The 13,869-nt window shown below is 40.2% G+C and overlaps 2 protein-coding genes across 2 annotated transcripts in view; both read left to right on the top strand.

The window, feature by feature from the left end:
• Nucleotides 1-2,075, top strand: part of LOC131439387 (uncharacterized) — a 97,043-nt gene extending 94,968 nt beyond the window's left edge. Inside the window, exon 2 of the mRNA XM_058610325.1 lies at nucleotides 1,752-2,075. Coding sequence (XP_058466308.1) covers nucleotides 1,752-2,075 — 324 coding nt within the window. The remainder of the gene's footprint in view (nucleotides 1-1,751) is intronic.
• LOC131436072 (protein krueppel-like) lies at nucleotides 1,956-10,285 on the top strand. The gene is made up of 2 exons (XM_058604538.1): nucleotides 1,956-2,624; nucleotides 7,696-10,285. Exons 1-2 carry the CDS (start codon nucleotides 2,585-2,587, stop codon nucleotides 9,228-9,230), a joined length of 1,575 nt encoding a protein of 524 aa, XP_058460521.1. The 5' UTR covers nucleotides 1,956-2,584; the 3' UTR covers nucleotides 9,231-10,285.
• The last annotated feature ends 3,584 nt before the right edge of the window (nucleotides 10,286-13,869 follow it).

Here is a 13,869-nt window from a genome sequence, read left to right on the forward strand (position 1 = left end):
CATATGAATCTCGGAGTGAAGATAATGTTTCAGATAGCCTTCAATCCGGTTTTGTTGTCAACGATGAGTGTACTCAAATACTGACTACCTATCATACTTAGTTGTCATCTTTTCCAAAACCATATCATCGAACCCAGGGGCAAGTCGAATTACGAAACTCTCGTAATGAAAAACCTTGAAAAATCCACCCGCTTCAGTTTCAATTAAAGCCAATAACAGCTGCGATAAGAAATGCAATGCTTCACTACACTAATCGCCGAAAGCTAAAATCAAGAATTCCCCAGAAAAGCCCAAACAAAGATACGAAACATGTAAGAAACAACGACATCAACCATAATCAGCCGTTAGCAGTTGCATCACTCACTAACTCGCTTCGCCTAATCGTTCAGAAACCAGAAATTCCACCTCCGGAATCAAATGAGCCAAAATGAGCTTGCTGCACTCAGCTGTCACAGGGCGAAGGTAATAGGCAAGCCGACGTCGTCATTGTACTTGTTTAGACGTGATAATGTCAAACTACACCGGCTAGATACGACGCAGCCAGCTAAAACAAATCATTGTGGACGCGAATGGCGCAAATCCACCGATGTCGGGTGACATGCCTTTATCATCATAATCATCCTCGCGTGCTGGGGCCACACGATTCCAGGCAAAGAGAAAGAGAGAAATAGATAGAATGACAGAAAAAGCACAGCATGACCGGGGACAACACAAATCATCACATCAATAAAACATAAAAGCATCACGCAGAAAATTAAATGATCAATCCCAAGCAGTGGCGAAACATGATTCCATCGAACCCCCCCTCTCCACGAAAGGGGGTTCGCTCATCCAGGTACCAACACAGCAGCAAACGACACTGGTGAGGTTGTGGTCATTCTCATACTCGTGCGCCATACGCGGTAACATTGCGTATGTCCAGCAAAAAGGATAACTTTTTTGCTCTCTTTCTCTATCCGTATTCGATGATCAGCACAACCAGGTAGGCCAAAAACGTCCGACGCAACATGCGGGCCTATGCGAACCAGTTCACATCATCGACAAGAGAGGGGATCGATGTCGGAACGAGACAGCTCTCGGTTTCACCCCGTTGAAGTTGTCTCGCTCAGTACAACAGAACCGGTGGAATGGATTATTGCCCCTCGTTTGTAGGCTCTCTTGCTATGTGGGTTTAGAATTGATGATGATAATGACGGTAGATGTGTTGCTGGCCTATCGGATGCATACATATCACAAACACCGCATTCACCATGATCATCAACCACCCGGTTTGAGAGCGAGAGCAGCAATCAATGACGATGGGTTGCTGAGTGAGAGAGTTCTGCTCAAGGGGTGAAAGGCTGCGCAGGAGCGGGTTTTCCTGAGAGAAAGAGAGTTTAGACGTGTTGTGCTAGGTCAGCAAACACTACCACAAACCAAACGGCGAGAGAATCGTGCTGACCAAGTCCATGATAGTGTTGGTGGCTAGTGGGTGCGAGAGCGAATGTAGAGCACTGCTGCGACAGGATACCCCGTTTGGGTGGTAGGTTTGATTTTGTGCACTGGTATTGGTAAGCCTCGTTGCTTCCAGCGGCAACATAGTCATGTGGCAGCAGGGTCCGTAACAATGCAGTGTCATCTCGTCATCCATCGAAAGTGAAACGCGCTTCAGAGCAGGACGGGACTTGATTTTTTTCCATTTTTACTTTGCGCGGTACCAAAATGCCAGTTACGTTTACTGATGTGTGCTCTGATTTCGTAACTTCATTCAGTATCCTGCTCTATTCTCGCGTGCCTTCACCACTGAAGGCTCTCCAGAATACTCCCGCCAGTCAGCAGTAGCAGTTAGTCTATCTCGGTCGCACAGTCGGCTGCTGGACATCAACAACCACGCGACACACCATTCCACCGTCACCACTGCTCCACTTCACGCCACTGTCGAACAACTTCAACAGATCAGAAGAAGCGACAGGCAGAAAAAATTTAATGGGTACTTACCTCGCGTGCCATCGTCGACTACCGTCAGTCGTGTATTGATTTTCCCGGCGTTCAGACGTACGCCGTGTGCCCTCCGCGTCAACCAGTTGTGTGCATAGAGACAAGAGTAAAACAACAAACATTTCGGTGATTAACCAACAAACCAAATAAAACGGAGTGCACATGAATAGCTTAAAATTATACCAAAAAACCACATCAACATAAGGCACGGCTCAAGTTCCTCCCGAGTGGAAGTCAAACAGTAGTAGTAGTAGCAGTAGTAATAATAATTCATGTGATCGATTCAAGGCCAAAGGATTCCGGATTACTGAAAGTTTTGTGCTACTACAGATCGACTGACAGCGAAACACAGTGATTGCAACGTAGCAAATAGTGTGAACCTAAACGACTCAGTTGTATTATCAAGTTATTGAAAATAGTGTACCTTAGTACTAATAATACTAGTAACATAAACAAGACACAAGTCAGTATCGTTAGCCATTTAGTGTGTTAGTTAAGGTGCGCGAACTACGAACGGGCAATCGGTTGGTCTGTAGGTCAGCATCACCGAACCAAGCGAACACCCGGCAAATTGAACGTTTCTTAAACCCGTTGATCAAAGCAGGCAATGGCATTGTCATTGCTGCAGGAAGCCCAAACAGCACGAGGTAAGTCCATTGATTATTATAGCCTAGACTACTGCAGAGGATAAAGGCAAGGTGAACTGATTTATTTTTAATGAAAACAAAGTTTGGTTAAATTTGAATAGTTGAAAATGTGGTAACAAATCCTTCGATCCATACGTAAAATTAACATTTCTCAACTGATAATTTATCATTAAATTGACTTTTATATTTAATGTAGAAATCTTGAAAACTACCCAGAATCGGTAGAAAAATTCAGTTTTACTTTAGTATAGAACATTTAGAAACCCGTTTCGAATCCAATCCAATCGCAATTCTGATTTAATTTTATACGATTTCGGTACTTTCTTTCGAATTATTTTTAGGCAACATTTCGGTTCATCTACTAAATTTGTTACCATTTTAAATTAAAGTATTAAAGTATGACTATTTGTTGCTTTAACAATATATTTGATGTTTATGGCCAATGTTTAGTGCTTTATCTTCGGAGCAAAACGACTACAAATAATCGTCAAGTAGGTTACTTCATTTAAAATAACTAGTACGGAAGCGGTTATTCCACAACAAACACTTCCCACGCACATCGAGTACGATTAAGCCGTTTCCGTAACAGTAATTTTAAATGTTACTTGACAAATAATATTTGTAGTCGTTTTACCCTGAAAATGAAGAAATAAACTTGCTAAACGTAATCCATTAACATGATATAAATATTTTAAAGCAACAAATACCCTTGAAAACCAACTATGAACACTATAATTTTAAAAATTTTACTATAGAGTGAATAAACTAAAAAAACGAAATATTCCCCAATAAATAATGTGCCGCACTCTTATAATATTTAATCAGAATTCTGATTGAATTGTATTTAAAATGGCATAAACAAATCATTAATACATCATAAATCAACAAAAGTGATCGTATCCGTTTCCAGTAAAATTACCAGTTATATTTATCGACTAGAACAAACAGCGACTCTTTAATTCGATAAAAACTTTCTTGTAAAACATAAAAATTTAAAAATGATCTATTCACACTTCATAAAGAAAACTGCGTCGATGAATAACTAATACAAGAGACCATTATTTTTACAATTTACAATGTTTTTGATTGAAACTTTCATCTAAATATTTGTCGCCATTTGAAGTTCCACACACAATTCCGCCATCTTATGAATGTTCATCTAACACATGCGTACTTTTCTTCATATAGTATTGTTTTCAAAATCACAATGACGGTGAACTAAACCTATAGCCTCTCAGAAACAAATACCCCAGATTCAATTGTTCTTGCAGATTTAAATTTCAATTTCAAGATTTTTCACAATTAAAAAAGAGTAATAATATACGCTGTGTTTCCAGTTCATTTCTATAAAAAAAATACACCCAGTAAACTTTATTTTGCCGACAATAATAATTGGTATATAACGTTCATCTTATTATCCAAATATTACATGATTCGATTCCGAGAATTATATGTTATTTTACACATACACACACAAAATATTAAAAAATACTTCTCTTCCTTTGTTTCTACGATTTGATTCTAGTTTATGTTTAACTACTAGAGCGACTTTGCAGCACAGCATAAAACGGGAAACAGACTTAAAGTTAATACAATGACTAATCTAACGTTTTTCAACCTCTAAATGACAACTTTTCTTCTTTTTGTCATGCACACCAAAAAATTTGAAAAACACAAGTAACTTAATTTTTCATACGATTTAAATCATAAAGACCTAATTCGTCAAATGACGGAAAATTATATTTCTATTGACTTAATGTTAGATTAGCTTGAATTTTACTGGTTTCGACTGTAACTTCCATTATGCTAGCAGGTGCGATTGTATGAATTTAAATGCACCTTCTACCAACCAAGCAGATGTATGCTTGGCTATGTATGGCTCAGTCGATTAACAGACGTACATGCGATCCAATACGCGGCGGTTGCTTCTTTTTTTATTTCAACGAATTTCATGTCATGGAGCTTTAGACACAATATTAAATGTTCTTCCACGTGGATTTGCGTGAACTGCGACGCTCCATTTATGTGCATCTAATAAGATGTAAAATCACAGGGATTTTTTTAAGTGTGTGCATTTGTTAACTTTTTGAAGATTTATGCAGCTCTTGGCAGTTTAGCCGTACTTTTCACATTTTTAGTATTTTCCCAAAACGTTTTTTTTTAATATACATTTTCATTTTTTTTTAAATATACATTAAGAAGGAAACATTTTTCACTTTATCATTGTTTGTAGACCCTTCTGAAAGTTGAATCTCAAATTCATCGCAAATATTCTATTCAACTTCTTCGACGGTCATGTGATCGCAATGGGAAAATGTAGCAATTCAATTCACACACTCTTGCCTGCTTTGACAAATGACAGCTTCACACTCACGAAAATTGTTTAAATTTGTTACAGAAAACGAAATAATGAAAACATTTCGCACCAAAATTTGCATTCAACTCCGTTCCTTAGTTTTAAATATTTGAATCGAATTAAACTCCCTCGTTCTGCCGTAAATCAAACTAATGCCACGTTTAATTATTCAAACTCTTGTTCTCTGGTAGCATTTTTCATTCATCTTCTTTACGGCTACTAGCCATTAAAACGAGTTCAACCCGCCTACTGTTTGCGTGTATGTCAGTATCTAAAGGAAGATGACCGCCGCCGTCAGCGACCGCCAACGCGTGGACAACAGTCAAAAATCCGAGATACCGCGAGCACGAGTAGCATTCGTTTATTAGATTCGCCATCCACTTGCACCCGTTCGGCACCGCGAGCTTAATCGGATTCTGGAAATTAAATTTATTTGAAGCTTGCTGACCTTTTTGGTACTGCGACATTGTAAAAAATTCCAGCATTTTGCATCGCCATGCTAATTTTGTCGTGCCCACTCCGCTTTCCATTGCCAGCTTCCCTGAACCCGCATTGGGAATGAATAAAAAATTTAAATATCTTCCAAAATATATATAAAAGCTCGGGTGGGGGTGGAATGAGTGGACATCTTTTCCACCCCTTTTCTGAGCCATGTCGCCTTGAAACACGCGTACGGCAAACGACGAGCGGCGTAATTAGTTTGAATAAGGGTTATTTTCTTTTAATCTTGCAACCGATGTATTTTTTCTGCTTCCTCCTCGGATACATAACCGAACCGAGAAGGAGACAAGCGTTTCCAGGTCCTCTCAGCTTCCTTATTAAGTACATAAAGAAAAGAAAAGTCGAATCGTAAAGGTTGGTGAAAGACGAGGGCTCTGTGCTGTATAATGACGCGAAGTTGAGACTAGCGACGGCGACGTCGGCTGAATTGCGCTTCTTGCTCGGCTCCCCTCTCATCAACAGACAAGGGGTGCTACTGAGTTCCATTATCAACGTGGAAGCTCGCGAAAATACTCGATTTTATCCCTTTTCTTCCGAGGCATCGCTTTCGTTGGTAGGAAGAAGACAGGGCTTAGCTCCAGTGCAGGAGCTAACCGAACGGCTTGGTGTGTAAGCATGATTGATAGAATGGGAGAGAGTCTTAATAATAAACCGGGAGGCATTTTTTCTTCATTTACCCTGTGCCACGGAAGGTTTCACGTGAAATAAACTTTTTCCTCATTTCTTACGCAAACAAGGGAAAAGGGGTTTCGACAAGAGAAAAAACCTGTATAGGAAGTTCGTCGTGTGCCGTTGTCGAGAAGCAGCAAACACTTCCACAGAAAGCCATAAAAAGGGGTGAAATCATAAACACATAGTAATAAAATTATAAATAAAGGATTAGCCTCGGTTTTTGTGATCCCAACAGAGGCGAACAAAACAAATCAATAAAAATCTTTCGCTTCTTACTGCGTTACTACGAAGTGCTGACTGACAACTGTTCGCCGATGGTAACGTTCTGAGTTGCGCGCTTGCCGACGGCACTTGATCTTCTCTGGTAAGGTAAAGCTTTTTCTGTTCGATTGAACAGCTAGACTCATTAAATTGTGAACGAGACGAAATTTCTCATAGTTTGCATCTGCAAAGGGCAAATAAGACGAAGAGTGACTCAAATTACTCTTAGGAATCAACCATATGTAAATAAATCACTTCACACTTATCCTACACGGCGGCTCGTCTTGCATACAAAATTTCCGTCTTATGCGATTCACTACAAACGATGCAGGAAGAGCAAGTGTTTTCCCGCGTTTTCTTCGACTGACACATATGACTCAGTCCGGACGGAAAAGGAAGCCGGTGTTTTTGGCGTGAAAGTGAAAGTCGTATCCTTTCTGATGCACTGAATAAACACACACTCACATGTGCGAGGATTTTTGTCCCAAGCTTGTCGTAGGGATGAAGGGGAGCAGCCATAGGTAGACATACGAGAACGTGCTGGCAATTCAACCGTCTAGCCATCGATAGCACCGTAGACGGAAAGAGAATCTGGTGGGCGATGGAAAGGGGTTTTTGTTTTGCTTCCTGATCCGCACATACGACGAGTTGTAGCTCGCTCTCTTACACACTCACACTCGAAAAAGGCTTCGGGAGCGAGTTGACTGCTAGGAATCCTTTCGACGCGTTACTCCGATAGTACTCACATATGAGCAAAAACGTGGGTTATTTATTTTACGATGGTTTGTTTACGTTTTGCGATGTTGTTCATTCATCTTTGATTTGGTGAGTACCAAATTGAGCGTGGCAGCCTACTGTGGCGAAACAATCATTCTTAAATCTTACGACTCACAGTAGGGATGGATTTCTCCACTGAGTAGATGATGATTTGCCAGACGCTTTCACCGTGCAGAGTTGCCAGCAGGGAAGCTCTTCCGCACATACTGGAAAAAACGCTTACAAAATAAACAAACCCAACGAAACAGATGAGAAACTATAATTTCCAGCACAAACAATCAACTGCTACCACCCGACAATATATCAAATTTCATTCAACTGCTTATTTTATTAACTAATTTAATCCCTACAAAAATACACTAGACGACAGTCAGTAAAAATCGATAGCTTTTCAGTCGCCTTGCTTCATCCTTCTCCTGTCGTAGCGTGCAAAAAATAAAACAGCACGTGAACCTTGTCGAGAATCAAATCAAATTATTAATTTTGTTTTCTGTTACTTTACAGGATTAGCCGCCATCCGTTCCCTGCAAGGTATGAAACGCGAAGACGATCGCAGTATGTCCGTGTCACCCCCGTTGACCGGTCAGCACCATCACCATCACCACCAGCAACACCACCTAAACATGAACGTAAATCACAGTCCAACCATATTCGGTGGTTACCACCCGACGGCCTCTGCCATGGGAATGCTAGCCCCACAACTACTAGCAAATCAAACTGCCGCAGCCCTGATGGCCGCCGGTCTACCGATGTCTCTGCGAGCGACCTTGGCTACTGGTTTGTTCCCACCGCATCCGGCTCTGTTTGGAGCCTGGGCACCACCGACACCTAACAGCAATAACAGTAGCCCGCCGCCGCCCCAAAGTCCTATCTCGCCAGCCCTGAGTCAAAAGAGTTCCAAATCACTTAAACTTACTGCCAATAACAATCACATTGTATCGACCACTTCGGAGATCCTACCTCAGCAGAAGAAACTAGCTAAACGAAAACAACTTTCGCTTAAGCCGGAGTCCGCTCTGCTTCAGATGCCCAACCACACTATGCCCGTTGACATCCCAAATCTGGACATGGTCAGTCCAGGTCCTATTTCCCCACCTACTTCCGGATCATCACCGCAATCCAACGGAAGTGTTGAAATGCCACCCACCATCACTACCTCCACTAGGGATCCCTCTCGAGATAAAGTTTTCACCTGCAAAATCTGTAATCGCTCGTTCGGTTACAAACACGTTCTCCAAAACCACGAACGAACTCACACCGGTGAGAAACCTTTTGAATGTCCCGAGTGCCATAAGCGGTTCACCCGGGATCATCACCTGAAAACTCATATGCGGCTTCACACCGGGGAAAAGCCATACTCCTGTACCCACTGCGATCGCCAGTTCGTTCAAGTAGCTAACCTCCGACGGCACTTACGGGTTCACACCGGTGAAAAACCATACGAATGTGAAATGTGTGAACAGAAGTTCAGCGATTCTAATCAACTCAAAGCTCACATGCTCAGCCATAGTGGCCAACGACCGTTCCACTGTGATAGATGCAATTCTAGCTACCGCCGGCGGCACCACCTTTTGCATCACAAATGTGGTATCACCAGCCCACCAACACCGGCTATCAGCCCTTCAATGTCACTGTGTGATCAGAAATCCGGGTGCTCCGAGGTGTCTGACCTCTCGATGGAACTCAAACACTCCGTATTGTTGCATCCCAAATTCACCAACTTGGCAATGCCACTCGACTTCAGCTCACCGGATGTCCGCACCCAACACCACCATTCTGCGGCAATCGATCTGCGATCAGTAGTACGAACGCCTCAGCAAATAACCCACATCAAATCCGCCATGCCCGAACAGACCGAACCGGAAGACCTCAGTATGCATTCTCCCCGCTCACCGGTTACCCTGGAGGAACTGGAAGAACTGGATGATGCGGCCTCGCTGTACCTGAAGCAGCGTCAGCAGAAATTGGCTTACGCTGCCGTCGCTGCGGCTGCCGCTGCTACCAACACCGGCGCTCAACGTCACGGTATGGAAACTTAAGCTCTTTTAAATATAGAACAAAATGGCTGGTCTGTTTTCTGTACTGTTCTGTTCTTTCCTTTGCTATGGAAACACAAACCGCCAAAACCTACAAATATTGTCAACGGATACCAAATAATTGAAGAATGCCAAGAGAAAAAGTAGCTTAGATAAGTGAAGACGCCATATATATGAAACATATATTTAAAACAAAGAAAATCTATGTATTAATAATCTTCGATAAAAATTCTATAGCATCTCGTAGTAATTGTCTACTTGAAAAAAAACAAATGATATTCAATCAGGAGAGCGTCTACTGCAACTCCGCCATTTTGTTCACCGATACCTAACTTGTAAATAAAAACTATGCGCAATGTACGTGCACTGTACATAGCATATACATCAATATATACATATTTGAAGATGCAACAGATGCGTGTCTATATACTGTAAAACAGAGATCAAAATGGCGGTAGGCTGCACAATGTTCCCAGATATCTATACCAAAACGAAAACAACATCGCAAACAACGTGTACAAAAAACGGGTTCTTACTAATCAAATCAGGGAATTTTATCACCTTTTTAACACATATTCTATAGCAACCACCTTCTTCTACAATCAAAACAAAGTATTGTGTGAAATATCGAAAAACCCTATTTGGGATCATTTTGTTTTCAAAAATCTTGTTATTTAATTTGAATTTGTTTCCAAAGCGGACAAACGAGTTATAGTAATGGTATGCAAGTTCCTCCCCAAATAGAAGCAAACAAACAAAACTAAGAAACTCACACACTAAAAACATTCATCCAAGGATACACACAAAGTGTCCAAAATAGAATGGTTTGAGGTAGAGATCTGACCAGAGAATTGATTGCATTTATTGCAAGCGGTAGTAAAAATTGATTGTTATATTTTTTGCTTTCGCGTATTGTTTTAGTATGTTAAGCTCGGTTTAGAGGTTTTTGGTTGATTACTTTAAAAATATTACGTGGTCTGATTTTATCCGATAGAATCTCATGATTTCATTCTAGTTTTTTAATAATTGTAAGTGTAAAGCAGCGAAAAATCAAAATTTGAATTTTAGGGTTTTAGGTTCTTTTAAAATAGTGAAAATAAAATGAAGGCTCTCGAAGGTCTTATAAATTGTATATTACTATTATCATTTTATTGTAGGTGGAAAAAGTTATTCAAAATAAAATATTTAAATCTATTGTAAACGTGCAAAATGATAGTTTCATTATAGTTTTCGATTACATTTTCAGTTTGTCATATCACATTTGGTTCCCTTTTGGTTCGTTAAATCCTTTTATTATCGCATATTTGATTATAGGACTTTTGAAATCGAAAATACATAAAGCTTAACGTTCGCACGAACATCAACTCAAAATGAGCTGGGTAAACGTCGTTTTATAACTATTTTTTTGCCGTCACATCAAACCTTGAATTCCTGACGGCTCAGTAGACAATAGGGTTTTGAACAAATAGGGCCTATTACTCGGCCTGTGTTTAACCAAATTTAGAAAAGAATTCGAGCTTTACGTATTTGAGCCTAAGATTTTAAAAACCACCGTCTGTGAGAAATTTAAGTGGGTTCCATTTTGATGCACTTTTTCCGAAACCGTTCGAACCGCCGAAATTAATTCTTTTGGCCAGTAACTTATATTACCTACAAAGCGAAACAGTTTTGAACTAAATTTAGAAGAATTTTTCCTTATTTTGCAATGTTGCTATCAGTGATGGGTTGCAGTTTCAAACACACTTCACCCTGTAATTTCGCAACCGGAAACCGGATCTGGATAAAATGCTTCAACGACATTTTAGACCATAAAACATTTCATTCGAATCTAAGTTTATTAAAATCGGCCTAGCCGTTTCTGAAAAATTAGCGGCTTGCAGTATACGCTCACTTTTTCCGGCACTTCCCGAACTGAGATCCAGTATACCCGAAATCAATGTATTTGATCATCAGCTAACCAGATCTGCCCAACTGAAGAATTACAAAACTAGTTGAAAGTAATTCAGTTGGTTGTAGAAATTTTCAATTGAACCTGAGTTTGAAAAAATTGGTGAGACGGTCTCTGAGAAAATTGAGTGCACTGGCAAAAAGAGCAAATGCAATAAATAACATTTACATTTGGGTTGATGAATACTTCAAAACTGTGAGTCGTTACCCTGGTACGCAAAGTTACCCACCTGGGATTAAAACGTTTCGCCGGCCCTGACATTTGCCATCTAGCGATTGTAGGCTAGCTTGCACACCTTCTTACGAACGGTCTACATTCGAATCACCACATCTGGATAAAAGACTGTTCATACATCAAGGAATAGTGACGAAGATTTGTGGAAATGTACCGCAGTCACAAATTACTTGCCAGACCATAGCTTTCTTTCTAAAAATTTTGACTTCAATCAATCCCTCCGACTGGCTCAATACCCTCTTGCTTTGTACAGTATTGTAAACCAGACAAGGATTTGTAATCAAATTTCACATAGCTTTCGTTGCCCATGATTATACAGTTCGAACTCCCAGCAAGCATAGCATCGGACAACTTTCAAACTCTGGGTATGATCGATGCTTCTTGTATCGGACCGCATTTAAACTGCTTCTGTTTTCCATGGGTTCAAAGGTTAAAACGTTAAATATTGGATTTAGAAATGTTGACGTTTTTGTCCACATCCCGCCACTGAAATCTCCTTCTTCTGCTCGAACGCCTTCAATATACATTTATCCAAACGAAGCTTATCGGTATCTTCGGTTAATTTTTCGGTTTTTTAACGATGAGAGGAGAAAAAAATTTTAGAGCCATAGTAGGAAAAACAAGGATATGAAGATAAAGTGCGGAGAGTGAGACATAACAAGAGTCATTTAAGTATCAGAAAGCTTCTCGTATCAAACCTTCTACCTGAGGCGTCGAACTTAGGCATCAGCTATGCGAATCGTCCGATTCTCTGATATATCAGAAAGTAAAGGTAAAGGTCATTTACCGGCCCCCTGTCACGACGCCATCTTGATGAGATCAAAATCGGAACTGGCAACGTAAACAAACAAACAGTAATACACTTCTGTATAAAATGTTCAAAACGACGTATGTAACAATGAGAGATTCTCTTTGTTTACTTTCTCTTTCGATTATTGCGAAATATTCCCGCTTTTTCGGTAATTTCTCCAGAGCAGATTAAAAGATGATAGCTTTATGTCGTTTTCGTTTTTAAATTGCACTACACTGGTGTAGCGAAAGCTGCACTGAAACCGTTCGTTTTTACCAATTGCACCACACCAGTGGTACACTTTTTCTGCACCGATACCACTGGTGTAGCACTCATCAAAAGTTTGGTGTAGCTCTGTGCAATGGAATCGTTTATTGTAGTCAATGGTTACTGTTTATGTTTTCGTCATTTTTGTTCGTTTATTCATGCCTCAGTGTAGCACTGCACCGGTGTAGTGCAAATTAAAAACGAAAACGCCATTAGTTATTATTATCGGTAAATGATTGGAGAGAAGGATTGCTAAGAGTGCCATAATAATCAAAAGAGAAAGTAAACAAAGAGAATCTCTCATTGTCACATACGTCGTTTTGAACATTTTATACAGATTTGTTTTACGCGTTTACCTTGTTTAGCGCACGAAAATAAGTGAATTTCGGAGCAACTCTCTCACAATAACTTGTCGGTTTACCTAAAATACAGCAGACAGTGTTTTGGGACATCAAGTGGAGATAATTTTCACAATTTGAGAGTCGCGATGAGTATCAAAACATCGCAATGTTTGGGGCTCGAAACGCGAGGGGCTCAACGTAATCGGTATACTTTCAAATGGCTGGTGCTCACATACCGGTGTCAGATTGGTGTCGTTTACCATTAACTATCCGAATCGACAGGTCGGTTAATTCGCATAGTTGTTATCTTGACCGAATTTTTTGATAGCTCTGCGCACGCCTTTCTAACATATTCCTTCTATTAGTTGCTCTCTTTTTCAAAGATAGTCCGAAGAAAAGAGTGAACAACAGAACGCAGCCATAAAGTTAGACAAATTCTCAATTATTGCGGAATTCCAGCGGTTTTAACTGAGTATATACGGGTTTGAGTCCAACCTATGGACTTGCATTTTCAAGCTTTCATTTTATCGCGATTTCATTCATCTATATGTTTTTTGTTCTGTTCCTCGCTGGCAGTGATGGAAAGTAAATACTGGATTCAAGACAGCTTCTAGTATCCTAACACAAATTCAAAACAGTAGTAGTCCGAAGAAGCCAAATCGGGTAAACAAGATCAATGGGGAAGCATCTAGTTTTGTAGTTCCGAAGTGTGCTTGCATTCAGGGTTTGGAGTAAGCATGTGTAATACACTCACATGAAATGTGGCGTGTGTGCGCTGTACTAATACTTGTAGCATTCGGTAGCCTGCAAGCCTCCACTTTCCAGCCGACGAACACCATTTCATGTTTTCTTTCAGCATTATCATGCATTGGATGATCTATCGCTGCGGATGTCATCGATAGTAGAGTTTCGGCCTCTACGTAACTCTCCAATATTTAATGGTGTAATATAAAGAAGTTCAAGTCCATAGTAATTATTCAACTTTTCTTATATTTTCTTCGCCGTTCTGAATATTAAAAATATTTTCATAAAAGAACAATAATCTTTTCTTCCATGCAACAA

This window comes from Malaya genurostris, chromosome 3, assembly GCF_030247185.1.
Source record: "Malaya genurostris strain Urasoe2022 chromosome 3, Malgen_1.1, whole genome shotgun sequence".
In the NCBI taxonomy this organism is placed as follows: domain Eukaryota; kingdom Metazoa; phylum Arthropoda; class Insecta; order Diptera; family Culicidae; genus Malaya; species Malaya genurostris.